The sequence below is a fragment of the Neopsephotus bourkii genome, unplaced genomic scaffold (genome assembly GCF_033783945.1).
Source record: "Neopsephotus bourkii isolate Nb327-2 ecotype Australia unplaced genomic scaffold, CSIRO-AGI_Nbou_v1 NB_739, whole genome shotgun sequence".
Lineage (NCBI taxonomy): Eukaryota > Metazoa > Chordata > Aves > Psittaciformes > Psittacidae > Neopsephotus > Neopsephotus bourkii.
This window is the reverse complement of record NW_026901237.1, coordinates 2,619,029-2,637,147: the sequence shown is the minus strand read 5'-3', so window position 1 is coordinate 2,637,147 and position 18,119 is coordinate 2,619,029. Positions and strand designations below refer to the sequence as shown.

The 18,119-nt window shown below is 45.4% G+C and overlaps 1 protein-coding gene across 3 annotated transcripts in view; it reads right to left on the bottom strand.

Moving 5' to 3' along the window:
* The window catches only part of INPP5D (inositol polyphosphate-5-phosphatase D), a 53,050-nt gene extending 38,631 nt beyond the window's left edge, over nucleotides 1-14,419 (bottom strand). For 2 of the 3 annotated variants that reach the window (XM_061354538.1, XM_061354539.1), the window contains exons 1-2: nucleotides 14,163-14,419; nucleotides 9,329-9,392 (exon numbers count right to left, since the gene is read on the bottom strand). In XM_061354538.1, coding sequence (XP_061210522.1) covers nucleotides 9,329-9,392; nucleotides 14,163-14,296 — 198 coding nt within the window. In that variant the 5' untranslated portion in view covers nucleotides 14,297-14,419. Of the gene's footprint in view, nucleotides 1-9,328; nucleotides 9,393-9,475; nucleotides 9,613-14,162 lie in introns of those variants that run through there. The other variant, XM_061354540.1, reaches the window with a different exon arrangement.
* Between the last annotated feature and the right edge of the window lie 3,700 nt (nucleotides 14,420-18,119).

The window sequence follows — 18,119 nt, the reverse complement described above, 5'->3', positions numbered from 1 at the left end:
ATGATACATCAGCAAATCAAGATACATCTCTAAAGAAGAAAAGGAATCACCCTGTCAGTAACAAGTGCAGAATCAATTTGGTACAGATGGCGATATTTGCCCTAAGACTCACTGTAAACAAATTCAGTAGCAGTGTTTGCCAAGACTCTTTTCCATCTTAAGTGTTCAGGACAAAATGCCTCATACAGCACCAGCAATGTATTAGCTTCTCTGAGAAAACAACTCAAGACTTGCCTGAAAACATACTTTTCTCTGTGACCCATCATGCCTTAACGCACTGAAGCAGTAAAACCTAGTGCTTCATTACCACACTGCTGAAAGGGAAATGATCTGTTGTCTCCCTGAACACTCCAAATTCATTTACAAAGCTTCATCAGAAGTCTTTGGAAATATAAAATATAAAAAGGGTAAGACAACCAAATGGTTTCAACACTGCATGACTGATAATATTAACGCAAACATCCATTAAATTGATACAAAAAGTAGAATATTTTCTTGTTGATAATTTTGGCTGTGTAAGTTTCCAATCATTTTTCCCCAACTGCCAGAAAAAGTTTAGAACACTTTAGAATCTCAAGAAATGAGAATGATACACTTGGCCTCTCAAGCACCAACGGCAGCTAATTTGAAAAGCCTATCTAAAGAAAACAACCCTTCTTATAGTTCTCAATCCATGGGCAGAGGTTGCCACTCCTTCCTTTAAAAAGCCCACAGAAACAGTTGATTTGGGATGGAGATGTCTTTAGGAGAGTGAGGGGAGAGTAAGAACTTCCTAAAGTGTGTCTGCTTCTGGAAAAAGCTTGTGTATCATTGGAGGCTGCGGCTCCCAACCTCTCATTACTGTCCCACACACAAAGTCCCTGCCCCACTTTTTTGTCCAGAGCAAACCAGATTGTTTGTGCACTCCAGCTCTTGTAGCAGGAACTGAAAGATCCAGCAGAGTGAGAAAGAGCTGCTGGGTACATGGTTGTGAGTGGTCGAAGCCTTTTGAAAGGGTAATACAGTAAAACAATTATGCTTCTAGACCAGTAATTGTTAAACTGGGTACTGTTTAACAGCCCTAATCTTCATCTTCTGAATCTTAAATGTATTTTGCAGCACCTGAAAGTTGCTTTAGTACACTCAGTGACGATTACCTATTTGCAATTTTCAATTGTTTTAAGTATAATGAAGACTTTATGACATAACACATTTATTGCAGGGCAAACTGTAAGAGAAATTGATGACATTCTGTGGCATTTCACTCACTGGAGTGAAATCTCTTCATAATGTGATTTTACTTATGGCATGCACTAGCTTTCAAACATCTGATTTTATTTTCTGAAGTTTGAAAAGCAAAATAATATCACTTTAACCTGATTTAAGCCAACTTCTCTGAGTTGTGGGGTTTTTCAATATATTTTCAGGAAACTGGAAACATTCTTGAGGTTTCAAACTAGACAAAAGCTGGATATGGTTTGTTTGTATGAAGAATTTTGTATACCGAGAGATTCAGTAACAGGAATGTGCATGTTTGAGGAAACACCTAGTTCTCTTATTAAATGCTGCTTCTTTCAGTTTGTCAGAACCCGTGAAATGCATTATGTTTATATCTACCTCAGATGCAACAGAGGAAAAAACAATTTCCCTGTACAAACAGTTCTGCATATTTTGCAGAAAAAGGAACTGCACAGATTTTGCTAAGCCCTGACTCCAAATGATTTTCAGTCCTGCATATAAAGACCTTCCCTCTGTAAAGTGTTTTACAAACTAATTTAAATCAACATTAACTTATACTGAAAAACATTCAAATTGGAGTATCTACCATTTTCAGTAATAAAACAAAGCTTCATATCATTAAATTATGTATTTGGGCATACCAGAAATGTGTTTCCCTAAACACACTTCAAGACAGTGCTCCTATCTGGGTGTCCCCTGGTCCCTTGTTTCTATCCAAGAAAAGTAATAACCCCAATTATACCTCAGCCCTTCTGTCCCAATGCAGTACCAAAAGCACAGCAAAATTCCTGTGGTAGTAACTAGCTCGGGTGAAATCAGTCCTAGGGAGTAGCTGTCCAGCTGGTGTGTCTCAACACAACAGCATCCTTCTTGATGGGACACTTGGTTTCCTCCTGCCTTTTAACACAGAGGAAAGCCAACAGTGCCCAATGCCTTCTGGCTGCATGGAGGCACGCACAGGCCTCCCCTGTCCTCACTGGACACCATGAGGTTTTGGTATCAGTTTGAGCAAGTACAAAATCTTTACACAGCTGTCTGACAGAAGCTGTAAGGGACTGTAACATTGTGAATGGATAACCATCACCCAAAAGATTTTCCTTTGCATCATCTGCCTCTGAAACCAGCTCAAGTGCAATTTCCTAGAAGAAAGGTTTTAATCAGATATAAATAGATCAGCAAAATTCAAGGCACATCACAAAATCCTTACTATGGAAAACCTTTTCTTGGCTGCACGTGTCAGAGCAGCACAGCAAATTGGGATTGCAGTGCAGTATCCAAGAGAACAACAACAACCTTGCATCCTTCTGCAGAGGGCTCACAAAGGACTTGGTACTGCATGTGCCACAGCCAGATAACTGCCACTGCCATTGGTGACAACAGCAGTGACAGCAGGTATGCAGGAACTGACCGAAACCTAGGCTCTCATCAGACCATGCAGGCAGGATGGGCAGCCACGGGTCTGTGCTCTGAGAGCAGGTTGCCAGATGAATCTTCTGCTCCAAGTTCCACCCTGTACAACTCATAAGCAGAAGCCAGAATGAGTTCTGCTAAGAGGCAGGGACAACCTTGCCAAGCAGCTGATGTGAACAGGAAGCCCTATCACTGGATGCCTAGCCTGTCCAGGGACAGAGAATTTTTGTCATTCTGGACTCTTTAACCAACCCATATGCAGACAAAGTACAAGTCCAGATGCATTCTCCAAACTGTCTTTCTAGAAATGTGCCAGAAAGGGAGGGTTTCAGCAAGAAACCCTTTACAGAGCATTTATCAGTTCTCCTGCCTTCTGAGAGTACAGTGGTAACCTACAGCTTCAGTGTCAGTTGGTACAGTGACTCACAGCTGCTGGCCTGCTTTCTAACCGCTCACATAGCACCATTTATTTCCTGTTGCACACAGCCTCATATCAGACTAGAAAAAACTACCAGAAAAGAAAGGGAGAGCTAGACAATCCCTCGATGTAAAACAGCACTGCCAGGGCATCTACAGTTCTCACTGAAGTCAGCCAAAGCAAGCAGAGTCTGGCCATCCCTTTGGAACAAGTAGTACGTATAAATGTATGTAGTGGTTGAAAAGCCCTTGCAGCAATGGTGAGTTTCAGCAGCTCTTGCGATTTCTTCTCACAACAAAGTAATCCACAGAAACTGGCAAACTCTGGAGCTGGTCAGTTTTGCTCAGAGCTAAAAAGGTAAGGTTTATTAACAAACTGAAGGGTGTTGGAGTGTGTGCTGTGTGTCTTCGCTCAACCACCCCCCTTCCCCATTAATATAAAAAACCAAGGTGAAAAGTTCAAAACTGCTTATCTGGCTTTTTTCAATAGGATGATCCAGGTTTTCCATCTGAAACACAATTTTTCTCCAACACCCCCGCAACGCTGTGATAATTTCTGAAAAGCTCAAAATCAAAATGAAACGTTTCACCTGAATGCTTTTTCTTTCAATTTTCCATTTTGCTTGAATACACAACATGGTTCCTACTCCTGCTCAAGCCAAGCTCTATTTCTGCTCTCTCCTACAGGGCAACCAAAAGATACAAACACCATTCAAAGCATTATGGGTGGCTGGAGCCTGGGTCTTTGGCAGCAGCAGCAGTATCTCAGGCAAGTTCACAACTTAAAGCAAGAGCTCAGACAGTGACATGAAGAGAGCAGACTTAAGGGTAATACAAGAAAAAAACCCAAAACAGGTTAGCAAGAAGCAGAAGGAAGGAATATCCTTGCCAAAAGGAAGCAGCCATAATAGTGTGAGGCCTGAGCCCTGAGGTGATGGTCAAATGTGTGTGGTTCAAGTTCTGGGTTGCAGAATGGGAACATTATGTGACTGAGCTAAAGCACCAGGTTGTCCCCATGGGAAGGCATGGGGAGGCTGTGCCTTCCTCAGACTTATGAGGCCAAACTGTGCTGTCCATCACAGGAGGAAACGGCACACGATTATAACATCTGTCCACGGCACTGAGCTACCAAAAGCCTGCTCTGCAGATGCCCCAGTTTATGAAGGAGACTCTACCTTTAACGGCAAGCTAAAGTTGCTCCCATAACTACTAGGTTGACTCACTCTCTCTGGCTTTACCAGAGGCATCTTTGGTGACACCCCTGTTTGTGCAGTGTTGACATCTGTCCATCATGCTATCTCCTCCCAGCCTTCACAGAGAGTGGCATGAGCCCTTGATCCTGCAAACAACCTATGAAATGTTATCTGATAGACTATGTGCATAAACTAAGATGCAATCTAGCTGCCACTGAGAAATGACTGATTGCGCAGCAGCTAGATTGCCAGTCAGCCCTCAGATAGCACAAGTTGTGAACTCCTATTTGAGTTGAACCAGAAATCTAGAGAAATCAAACTCCACAGGGTTTCAGAAATGCTACCACACTACCCTGTACCCATCCATATTCACTGACCAGCCAATACTAGTATCTTCTTCCTTCTCACCACCTTTTGCAAGCATCCTCACCCATGAGGCAGTTTATACTCTTAACAGTGACCTTTTAACAATTCAGTATAAGAAGGCAGCACAGGGTAAAGCAATAGGAAAGGCAGCACCAGTTTTTCAACAGCAGCTTTTGACCTCATTGCCTTCTCACACTGAACTCAGCCGTAAAAGGAATCTCCTTACCTGACTGCAGCCTGCCGAGTCTGGCAGCTTAAGGGGGCTCTCTGGGCTCTTTAACCAACAGAGACAGGATCTGCTAAGGACAGCCAGATCAGCAACTTGTTTCTTCCCCACTGACTACAGAAATACAGCTAAGCTTTGACTCACTTTGCCTGCTTGTCTGAAATGAGAGGGGAGGAATACAGATGTATAACACCTCTTCTCATCTTGGTAGGGTAGCAACAGACAGCTATTTAAAATTATTTTTGGCAACACAGTGCTCAGACTGGGACCAAGTTCCCCATTTATAAAGTGGGAAGAAGAGTACTCCTTATTGAGGAGGTACTGACAAGGAATTCACAATATGCACTGATGAGGGTCATACTGACACCTCAACTAGCTGTGCAAGATGCTTTAAGTGACAACATAGGAAAGTTTTACCTTATTTGAATCTGGGTGCCAAGAACTGGCCATAGATACCTGCCTTAGAAAGACAAATTTAGTATCTTTAGTTGGTCTCCAGTGCTTAGTTTGATCTTGTCACCCTCAAGGACTCCTTTGCTGCTCTTCATCTCTGCACAAACATTACTACACTCAGCTAGTCCCCAAACTTTCAACAACTCCACAGTGATTATGCCTGCCAATTTGAGCAAGGGAAGATCATCTTTCTTTTTATAGAAGTTAGGTACTCCAGCTGTGACTGGCCCAACAGGATGAATCGGGAGCAGTTATTTCCAGCCTTGTACCCCTGCTCCTGGATCTCTGCATAACTTTTTGCTCTCTTCCTGTCGCAGCTTCTCAGTTCTCAGTGTTTTACTACAGTGAGAGTCTTCAGGCTAACAGACATAAATTGATGACTAATCATTCTTAGCCCAAGGACAAAGATCTCTGCTCGCTCTTACAGATCCTGTGTTTTAAGGCATGTTTATTACTCCTGCCCACCTTCCTTAAATATACTTTCACCATCAGGATTCCAGTTTGGTTCACCCAAGCCAGGCATTTCTTTGTCTGTATTTTGAAGTCTCAAGCAATGGAAGGAGAAAATTCAGCAGTCCCAGAAAGCAACAAGGAAAAAAAATCTATATTTAAAGAAAAAAGGCTATAACTGCAACCACTATGTGCTGATACATTTTGGGGGAATACCAGTTTGATCCCAGATACGGCAGGCAAGAGGGATTCCTGACTATGCTGTGTGCTGAGAGCTGGTACAGATGCAGTAACCCAATGGCAGATCATGTAGCATGCCACAGAATGCTGGAAAGACATAGGCAAATATATTTTCCTTCAACCTGAATGCACAAACGTGCACCTCTGAATGCAGAAATACACACCTCCCCGTGTGCCACCTGTGGCTGAACAGCTCATTTAACCATGCAAGAAATGACACTGAGCATTGTTCCACCAGTACAGGCACAGGCTCTAATCAACAAAGAAAAACGAAATCTACTCTCCAAAGCTCAAAACAGTATGAAGCAGCTTGCAGGTTTAAAAGCAGAAATACTCCACAGAGTGGCAGTGAGAGTGCTGTCATGTTGAAAGTGCTGTGTATGGATGTATCTGTTTGATGGCTTTCTTGATGGGGCCACATCTTTGTCGGTGACATGGACAGTGGAAGAGCTGGTTTGCTGGTGACATCAAGATGTGTGGTGCAGTTGACATTCTGGAGGGAAGGATCCAGAGGGACCTGGACAGGTTGGAGAGGTGGGACCATGCAAATCTCATGAGATTCAACAAGGCCAAACCAGAACTTTTCCTGTTCAGGTTTAGAATGGCTTTACACTGACAGAGGGGAGATTTACATTAGACATTGGGAAGAAGTTCTTCCCTGTGAGGGTGCTGAGGCCCTGGCACAGGGTGCCCAGAGAAGCTGTGGCTGCCCCATCCCTGGCAGTGCTCAAGGCCAGGTTGGACGGGGCTTGGAGCAATCTGCTTTAGTGGAAGGTGTCCCTGCCCGTGGCAGGGGGTTGGAACTGGATGAGCTTTAAGGTCCCTTCCAGGTATCAGTCCAGATCTGGGCAGCAAGACAACTTTGTTAGCTTCTGGAAGGAGCACTGTGCAGTCAAAGAAGGTCACATTGCACAATTACAGCCTATATTTGTACCCAATACAGCCTAATTTCAGGACTTAGTATTGAATCTTTCTTATGTTTTATTGTTATTTTCAATAAACCCAGAAATGAGAAGCATCTACTGATTACTGTATTAACACCTGTTCTAATTCCACAGGATTACCATAGGATTAGTCGGCTCTTACCTTTTTAATGGATTAAAAAAAAAAGAAGTTAAACCTTCTTCCTATTCATCAGCTTTTATGTCCTTGCACAAGAGAACTATTCTGGCCCAGCTGGAACAACGTATCAGGAACAGCAGCCAACAACATGAGGCTGTTTTGCTCTGAGCCTCAATTACAACTCTCGCTGCATCTCTCCTGCCAGAAGAAGCCAGCCCCCTTCTTCTGCCTCTCCCCTACCACTGGCATACAGCAGCACAAAGCGGGAGGTGTTTGTGTCTTCTAAACATGACCTAACAACACACTTTATTTAGCTTACTCCTAATATTCAACCTACAGCTCATGGCAACCCAGCATACAAAGGTATTCTACCACAGTCCCTAGGCATCCCACAACATATAAACAAGAGAAATCCCTCACAATCACAGCACAGATCCCAAAAGAATCTTACAAATTGGTTCAGGTGTACTTCTAGATTATCGTATTTCCTTAACAGATCTAGTAGATATCTGTCAAGAGGTTTCATTCAGAAAGATCCCATGGGGTCCAACAACACTGTCTGGATCCAGCAATAGTCCCTTGCCAGAGAAGCATGAGGACACATTATTCTGTAAATAATACCCTGCAGAATTTTCTATGAAGAACTGGCTGACAAGGTGAAGAGGTGTGTGGTGAGGAAAGCCTGTGCTGACCGACATCAGCCACACCTTGTGCTTTTTCACAACCCTTGATCCAGCATGACAGCTGCCCATTGCTATCTCTACCGTTAGAACGCTTCATCCCACCAGCACAATATGCCAAAACACATTATTTTGGACAATAAGGCTGAGATATATCAGATGATGGGGAAAAAACCGAGCATTCCTACAAACAGCCTGCAGCATGGTATGTGGAGCCAGCTCAGAATGACCGGTTATTCATTCCAGCCAAGTGCTGGCCCCGTGCTATTAGCCCACAGAGCCTGTACAGGATTCTCTATGTGGTTTTGCCCAGTGCTCCGGGAAGATGGATTAGCTTTGGTGACATGCCACAGCAATGAATATAGAGCCAGCGTCCTGCTGCCAGTTTCTTCTCCAAAACAGCAGTGCTGTGGCAAGTGAGACAGAGGGAACTTGATGACTCTGTGAAAACCAGCTGTAGCTGGCAAGGACAAGTGGGACACTGCACTGATGCTGGTGGCTGGCCCTGGGAGCACAGCACCTGGAGCCTGGAGTTGGCCTTGGTGGCAATACAACCATGTGTGTGTGGTTGCATCTGAGTGGGACTCCTAGGAACAGCCTAAGCTTGAGCCACATGAAGATGCATCTTGAGGGAGTCAGTCTGTGTGTGGGCAGCCAGGACACACAATCCACAATTCTTATTAAGAGCCCACAGCGGAAAGGAAGCTGCCCACACTCAACTGCTCTCACTGACCTGATCACTCTGGCTTCAGATACACTGCCTCTTTGGTGCAGATCTCAAAGGAGAACTGATGTCCCTAAAGCACATCTGGAAACACACAAGTAGCATGGTGCACATGAGCCATACAAGCTGCATATGGAATTGGTGTAAATCTGTATTTCTAGTGCGGGAAGATAACTGATACCTGAAATGGGAAGGAATGAACATACCCCCACTCTGAATAACAGGGTAGACTGGGGCATGTAAGCAGCACAGTCATTTCCATTCCATTTTACAAGGAATGCCCACGCAGCGTTGGCTGTGCTAAGAGGATAGGCAGGCTATAGCCCACACTGCCTCTGAGTAAACCCATGCACACTTTTTGAGGCTGGAAGAGACCATGCCTCCCAACCCACCCCAAGTTCCATTATCTATATTGAGAAAACAAGGGCTGAGAAGTGTTTCAGGAAGGGGAAGTGGCTTGTTCAGGATCCTAAAGCAGGTCTGAAACTCCTGCCCTCAATCCTGATACCTTCTGTATACTGAGACCACAACTCAATATGCATTCTCTGGGTGTAGGTAAATTGTGCTGCAGTTCTGGACTGAAAAGATCCATGATGTATGGACAAGAGGCTGCCTTCAGAGAAAAAGGTATTCCATGGGCTGAGGTCCTCAGATATATAAAACATGGTAGTGCCACTGCACTGAAGGCACACACAGCGCTGATGGCCATAGCAGCAGACCAGAGACTAAAATCTCCATAGCGGTGGACTGGAGACTAGTGCTGTGCTAGCTGGGAACATCAGTTTAACTCCTTATATCCTTTTCCTCTTGGTGTTAGAACTACTTAGTAAAAAGCAGTGGGGTCTTAGGTGCATCTTAGTGGGACCAAGAGATACGCAGCATGGCTTACCTGGACAATTAGCTTATTTTCTCTATCAGGCAGAATTCGGTAGGTATAAACGCAGTTCCGGAACCTGGAACACATCAAAGGAGATATGGTTAGATCATGGCCAGAAGGCAATTGCACTGTAGCACCCCTCCCCATGGGAAAAAGTACTGGAAGCTCCCAAGACACAGAGGTGGCTTCATGCACTAGGGTTTAAAATATTTCTCTCTTTCCCTGGAGTCTGTGAACTAACACAAACCTGAAGTGTTTGTGGTCATGAGACATGTCTGCAGATGTGACTGCAGAAAGTGCTACCGGCATCAGCCTCAGAATGAGTTATTCAACTCTTCTGGCTGGAAAGAAAGAAAACACCAAATGGCTCTAGCTGTCAGGAGAGTGGGTGTCTCAGGAAGGAATAAAAAAGCAGAAATCCAAAAGACACAGGGCCAAAATCAGCACTGAATGAGTAAATTGAAGAGCTAGTATGTGCATTGACTTGTGTTGGAAAAATCCAAATAATAGACTTTAGCTAAATCATAGACAGACTGCTAATTGCTAGGCACATCCTCATCCTGACCATCAGCCTGAATGAAACCCCATCTCACTACCCCGGTGCAGATGCACAGTGCATGTGTATATCTGTGTATCAGCCATAACGAATATTTTGTCCCCAATAACTTCAATTAGATTCTTATTTAAGGGGGGACAGTGATATGGGGTGTGGAGAAGTCCTTTGCCCAGTGCCCAAGGGAAGGCTGAGCAGTGCTATAGCATGGTGGAGATTACCCAAGAAGTACTGACTAAAAAATACATTTTTTTACCTTTCTCCCAAGAAAAAAACAGATTGATCAAATCTTTTATATCACTTCCAAAGCACTCTGTTAAACACACACTATGGCTTTAAGCCAATAAACAATGCTGGTTTCAACCCCTTCCTCTCAAAGGAAAACACCAGAATCCATTCTCAGAGCTTCCTTGGCTGTAAGAGAAACACTGCATTACCTGTGGAATTGTCATGAAACGTGATGTGAGGCCAGTCCCCCACAAGGGGAGATCAGGCAAATCAGTAAAACACCATCTCTTCTACAATTACACTGTGAGTCTATTTGTCATGTGCCTTTTAGAATCACTCCATGCAGGAGAGAAATTGCCAGGATTTTAGGCAGTCTTATACAAGGAGTCACAAAGAGCAACTGGAAATTAAAAGAAAATATTCATAAATCACAGCTGAGTTTTCCCAGGGTGTTTGGAGGATTTTGCCATCTATCCACACGAACCTGTATCTTTTGATGGCATTAATGCAAAAGACACAGAAGAATTAGAACTGCTCCCAGAGGTCAGTACCGCTTCCATCAAGCAATACAAAATCATTTCACAGGCATCTACTCATTCATACACATGAGGATCTGGTACAGACCTGGAAGTCACGGACATAACCCCCAACTGCTTCGGCTATCCACAACACTGCTGATTTCACCAAGCCCATGGCAATCAACACCAGATGAGAATATGCCCCAAAGAAGGACAGAGGATTTGGTTTTATCTGTCAGTGCAGTTCTCTTACACCATTTCCTTGTGCTGATATGCAAAGAGGGTTAAGCAGAACTACTTATGCAGCTGACAGAGAAAAGTTGTGAGTGTATAGACTATGAAACTGACTAACAAACCAGCTCAATGGCTCCTGTATCACAAGAGGACCCTCCTTGTTACCTTCACAGAAAGTGCCCCCTCACACAGGCCTTATGAGACTGCTGTCATAAGAGAGGTCCTCAGCTTAAATCTCTTTACAGAGCTTTAATGTGAGGACAGGTAAGACGAGGGGAACTGAAAGGGCTGTTGGATGAGAGAAGCAGGGAGGAGCCCTTCCTAGAAACAAAAGCAGGAATACTCCTTTGCAGTCCCTTAATTTAGTGCATATGGACAGAGAAGACTGGAACTCTTACTCCATTTCTACCCTAAGGCTTTCTCTCCATGGCGTCCTGACTGTCAAGTTATGTGGTCCCAATTACTGTCACATTCCAGGTCCTCCCAGAAACTGGGCTGAGTTCAGAATTGCTCAATCACTGTTCAGGATGCCTATGTGGGGGGTAAATAAAACACCAGCCTCAGCTTAAACATGTCTGCAAGTAATTTATCATCTCTCTGTACTCTCAGTCAACCAGAGGAGGAAAGGCTTTTGTTTCCTCTGTCCTCTCCTATTTCTGTGCACAGGTGATGGTATACATATTGGGAGCCCCTGGAAATCCTAAACAGGACTACAGTGCTAGGCAGGATGCTAGATGCACCATGAGAGAGACTGTCCCCACGGGGGCTTGGAAATGGCATCTCCCAGGCAGCGTCCTCTGAACGGGATCCCAAAGCTGCCTCTAGCCTTGACAGTCATCTCTGGAAGTGTTAATCCTGCAGCCATTCACATATGAGCCACCAACAGAAGATCCCCTGGAGGAATGACACCAGCGCTGTAAACGCTGAGCAAGCTCTTGTTGATTTCAGATCCAGGCATTCCCTTCCAGGTAAGTTAAAGAGCACGTTTCTTGACAATAAACGGGCGGATCGGATGATCCATGCACAGAGAAAGGAGGAGGAAAACGGCTTTGCTTCTCGCCTTTTATGGGACAGTGCCCAGCGGAGCAGAGGACAGCAGCGCAGGGGGAGGAGCATCCCCTCTGCTTCTGCTGACCGCTCAGCTCTGTGCGAAGTGAAATGCTGCTGCTGCTCCAAGTTTCAGAATTAGCAGGGGAGGAAAGCCCTGCAAGTACACCTCCCCCTTTATTGTCTGTATTCTTTATAAGCCCTGTTTTCCTAAAGCAGCTCTTCAATAAAGTCACCATTTCATTTTATTATAGAATAAGTGCTTTTACTGGCTTTTGACTCATCTGCCCAATAAATATTAGAGGTTTGTAGAATACGACGGCTCTTTTTCAGAGCAAATTTCATGGGTTTTTTTGCTTTCCATATCTATACACAGTTGACACTTTCTCACTTTCTTTTTGTGAGAATCCTCTTGCAGCCAAGCTTTCATTTCCCCTCACTCATTCTTTGTCTCCAGCCTGTTTTTTAAACAGAAGTGACTGAAGAGCTCAGAATTCCAGCACCTTCCAGTCAGCAACACAGCTGAAACTGATACATCTATGAGGAAGTTTTCAGCTTCAGCAAAGCTGACATGAGGAGGGACTTAATTTAACCCTTTCTCTTCACAAGCTAACTGCAAATCAGCATAAGCTAAAAGCTTGGTGAGTACTTGGACAGAAGTTGGTGACAATTCTCAGTGCAATTATTACTAGCCCTTCACCAATCCAGCTGCTCTTGGCTGACAAGGCTGGGTGCTCCCCATTCCTTTAATCAAGCCATTCATGTTAGCCACCTCAGAATGGATTTAAGAACATAACCTTTGGCTCCCGGTTCAGAAAATCCTGGTCATGATATTGTTTCTATTTCCTGATCCCATGTCTCTCAAGTCACAAAAGGCTTTCAAAGTTGGCTGCATACGCATTTACAGTGGAAAAACTTATGCAGATGCATGTTAGTAGACGTTCTTGCAGCACCTTCTCTTTCAGTAATCCCCAAAATCACTTGGTAAAATATTTTGTGTATGTACCGGTTACAGGGCAAATCAAAGGGGTCATACTAAAAATAATCAATGGAAGCAACAGTCTATTCTAGTACAGTGCTCCCCAACTCACAACTTGGGCCCTCTGCTCATGCTACATGATTGCCCCTCCTTCCTCCTGCTTGTCCTGGCTATCTACAGACACCCTTCTTTCTCTGCTCCCTCCAGAACGACAACCCTTCCCCATGTTATTACAAACACCTCAACAGGCAGGCATGGAGGCCCCCTGCTCTCATCACCCAGCCACCCATCCCCAACACCTACGCTAACAGGGCAGTCACCCAGCCCCGCGCTTGCTGCAGATGACTCCCCTGCGATGGCCAGGGCTGTCACCAGAAGCCTGACCTCAGAGGCAAGCAGTCAGACCAGAGTTATAAACAGCAGCACCACCATTACCACTGCAAGAAATAGACTCTCAGAAAGAAACTAAACTGAGAAACCTGCTGTTAGTTTAACATGGGGTAAGGACGAATTCTGTTCATCTGATGTGCAGTGGCAGCAAAGAGGAGCCCACAGGCAGACTCTCATGGTATTTCCTAAGCAGAAAGAAACCGTCTTAGCTCTCTGCAATGCAAGTAAAATGCCTCATACTTTACACCTACTGACTTCAGTCTCCTCTTATTCCTGCCTCCAGGAATAACACCTGCCCCTCACAAACCCAGGGCATCAGGCCTTGCTCTGGTTCCTATCCCCAGCCTAGAAAGGGGAGGCACGGACAGGGCTGCCAGCACTTCTCTCCCACATGAAATATCTACCCTGTGAGCATCACCGCTGTGCCAGGCCTATCATGCACAGCTCCAGCAATTATTTCAAGCCTTTTAGCTGAATGGAATACAGCACTGTACAAGCAAGTGTATCAAACACTGCCCAGGGCAAAGAAAGTCCTAGCTGGGTACCAAGCTCAGTACTTGAGTTGTTCAATGTAAATACCTGCCCCAAGCTGTTAACAAAGAGGCCAAGAGGTTATTTTTTCTCAGTCTCTTTGATTATTCTCTCCTTTTGAACCAGGGGCAGGAGTAGCGTGAGCGGCATGGTAATGAAAGAACATTGTTTTGTTCAGCCTGGCCCTGTTCCCAACCCTTCCCTACCCTGTGGCCCAGTCAGGTGAAACCAGCCATGCTCTGACAGGGGTTTCACCTTCCCAGTGGCCACAGCAACTGTTTGTGCTGAGGAAGTACAGGAGTAACCCCCTGCACCAGTGGGGACAGAAGTGTCCGCGTGAAGCGCGCGTTGGGAAGCTGTACTTACAGCACGCAGAGTGCATATGCCGAAGCAATTGACTCACTGGCCCGCACAAGGAAGCTGCCATCCTTGCCTACTTTGGAGAGCAGGTCTTCGGCTCTGGAGCGCGTGATGTTGCCGTGGTACCAGCACTGATCCATTGCTGGAGCTGAAGGAGACCTGAATGCCAGTGCAGGAGCTGCCAGAGCTGGCTGTGTGTCTGTGTGTAACGATCAGGCAGCTTCAGCTCACCAGCTTCCTGTTTCAATAGTACAGAGAGGGAAAGGAAACTCAGCCACGGACAACTTCCTCAACTCAAACAGCTCAGAGAGTTGAGTGTGACATGTTACTGCAGCCCCCGCTCTCCCTCTTCATGCTGCTGCTGAAGCAACTAGCAAGCCCATGTTCCCTGCCTTTCCCTCCCCCTTCGTGTCCTGATACTCCGTATCACAAACCCAGCTGGGAATGTCTTCTACTCCCCCACCAATTCCGTGCCCCAAGCTTTGGGTGGCCTGCCATCCCATGTCTGATCTCTTGCCAGACCCTCTGAGTTTCCATCTTTTTCCTGTCTATAGCCTACCCATGACAGGTCTCCATGGGGATTAAATAAACTTCAGATTGATCAGGAACACACTGTGCATTAGGATACTTAGCACTGACTGCCCCATTCCTGACCAAAGCTCCCTGTCACCTACTGTGAGATGGATTCAAAGATCGCTCCTCCTCTAAATCCCCAAAGATGCGATGGAGCAAAGTCATGTCTGACAAGCTGCATCAGAGTGGGGAGAACTAAAGCTTTCACTTCCCTTCTCTTTGTACATCTGTCCCTCCTCTGCGGCACGCTCAGTGCTGCATCTCCAAGGCAGAGCAATGAGGGGCACGTCTGCAGCAAGCAAGGACACTGCTAGGGGCACTGCCTGTATGGCAGATTTGGTTACCCTGTACCTCCAGCCACTCTGCTTTTGCAGGCAGAAGTTCTGCACATCCACATTTGATCTATAGCTAAAAGCAGCAGCTGAGCCGGGACTCCTGTCTGGGACTCAGAGTACAAAAGGGAGCTCCCAGCAGAGGCACAGACAATTCTGGGCCTATGCAACCGTCACCTCCCAAAGTGCTGTCCCTGTGCACAGCATGGCAGGGGAGAGCAGCTTATCACCGAACTGGGAGAGACCAGAATCTGTGGGTATCAAGAGAATGACGCAGTACAGCCCAGAATTTGTTCCTGCCAGCCTTTGTGGTGCTTTCAGTTATCTAGACATTTGCTCTGCATTGTCCAGCTTAACCTCTGCCACTGACATTCAGCTGTGGGCACTGCAATTCAAAACTGTGTGGCCAGCATGGGACCCTGCTAAAATGGCAGAACTGCAATGTGCAGGGCTTCCTGTCCCTGCTGAATAAGCACTGTCTCCAGACCAAAATTAGCTCAGCCGGACCTGCCCTTCAACTGCACACAGATTCATATGGTGCTTTAGGAGCCAGACTCCCATGGATTCAGGTGCCTGGAGTCAGATGCTGAATACCATGAAGTGGTTTTGCCTGGACAGTAGCTGTAAGCTCTTGTAAGCTACAGAGTGGTTACAAATCCTATTCTGTTCACCAAGAAGAGTGCTGCAAATGGCAAAGGAATTGTGCAGCTCCTTTGACAGTCCTGCTTGGCCATAATGTGATGCTAGCCTCACTTGTACCAACTCTCTGTGATTTTTGATACTTAAGAGTAGCTTCTCCGGAGCACAGCTGCAGCAGGAAGCAGAACAGCTCTGAATGTCAAACCGCTGCTTGACCTCACAGTGTTTTCCATGCAACAGACCCATATGGGGATACAAAGTGGACAGAGCTGCTGAATAAGGTGAGTTTTGCTGAAATGAAACAGAGTTTCTGATGTACTGCAAGTTAAGGTAACAGAGAAGTACAAGCCCTAGTCAGATATTTGAGACTGATTAGCTGAATACTTAACTCCTATCAATCTCACCACCAATTTACCACCAGTTTTTAGCAAGCTGCTGCTATTTCCTTACGTGTGAATCCCTGTCCAGCCACACACACCTCCGTGAGTGTATGGCATCCAATGTGTAAACAAGCGTATGGGATCCAAACACGTCTGATGATTGTGGCAATAAGATATGAGGGCTGGTTTCTGTATTTCTTGGTCTTAAAAAAAAAAAAAAAAGCACAGTACAGCTCCAGCTGTCCAAAAGGTGAACCCCAATCCCCTAACACAAACGTGCCATCCCTAATGGCTCATTTGCAACACTGCCTGAAGGGGAAAATGCATCTGGTTTACTTCTTATGGTTCCGGCATGTGCATTCTGCGGTGCTGGAGGAAGACTGATCCATGCATGGTCAGCAAACAAGTTTGTACATGTTCTCAACTACCTGGTTCCCAAAGGCCTGCAACAACTTCTTCTGTCCCACACAGAGACAAGAGGCTGTTCTGCAGGAGATAAGCATTCTTCTTCTTTTCATTCATGCCTGTGTCAGAGAAGGCTGGTGAGTGGATCTGAGGAAGGAGAGATTAGAGAAGTTATATAGAGGAGAGCTAAGCGTTTATCATAGAGGGGTAGTGCAGTGTTCAGCCTGCACCAGTAACATGACAGGTGATATTATACGTGTAGCCAGCACAGCCCTACTGTTTCCACAAGGAACAGGATGTGCTTCAAATAGACCACACTGTCATCCCACAGCTGGGACAAAGCACCATGTAAGAGCTACACTTGTAAAACGAAAGAATAGCAGGTACATCAGTCAGACAAATCCAACCCAACAGAAGCTTTAAGATAACTGCACCAGCAGCAGTATTTCCTTTAAACTTCCTTGAGAGAATGACGCCAGAGACAAAGAACTGCAACATATTTTGTGTTGGATAATCAAAAATTGCATTTCTTGCAGTCTATGGACAAAGCAAACATTATTTCCCTCCACATTAGGGTATTATTCTAGGTTGTCTCTCAGGCATTGCAATAAATACTTTAAATTGGGTTTGCTACAGATGCCCAGGTAGTATCATACCAGCTGGCTGCAGACTCACCAGCCTGCCCAAAATCCGTGGGTAAATACTGTCTGTAGCATCATTCAAGATGCACAGTGGCCACCCAACCACCGTTTATATACCTAGCCTGTTCACTGTCAGGTGAGAAGTTCTCAAATACGTGTTTTCATGTCACCAAACAAAAGGATTTCATAGTATGCCTGACAAGGGAAGTCTGTAGGACAGCAGTTAGCTTTGCTGAAGTCTGAATACAAAATTTCCTAATTAGCCAACAGGATATTGGCCACAAAGTTGTACTTAGACTCTGGCCTACTTTTAAAGAGCACGTAACACCCACAAAGTACTGGTTAGCTGGGCCACTGTGTGCTACTCCAGCCCAGCATGTTAACTGACCTGCTGCTTGAGAAAGGCTTGGCAAATTACAGGTGCATTGTGAAGGCCATGAGATCTCTTCACTCCCTTGGTAACTGCAGTCTCCAGGTGCCCAGAAACAAATCTAGATTAGAAAAATCAGAGCCCCTTCTCCCACTATCCCTGAAAGCTATCAGCAATAAAAGGCAAGAGTGGGGACACAGATCTAGCAGAGACTCACAGATATGAGCAGTGAGTGCTAAGGATCCTATTGGACCTGCTAGCATTCCCCAAAGATAGACATGTTCTGAGTGTTCTCTGGAAAGCAGGTATTTTTCTCCACCAATAGACCAAAAAAACGTATTTTCCTTGGATCCATTCTACATGTGCACACACACAAACACAGCACACAGCAAACAAGCAGAGTCTGGTTCATAGAGCAGGATTTTGTCCAGAGGCATGGGTAAAGCTTTCCTTGCTCCATCTGCTCTGACGTGTCTCCCCTGGTACCCTTTCATTTCTGGTCACTCCCCTTGTCTACTCAGTGCATAATGCCTCCTTTCAAATCACACTGTAGCCACAGAATCGTCTCTCTCACCACAGCTGGGGCTGTGTCCTTCAGACACTTGCTGAAAATCTGTCTGTGT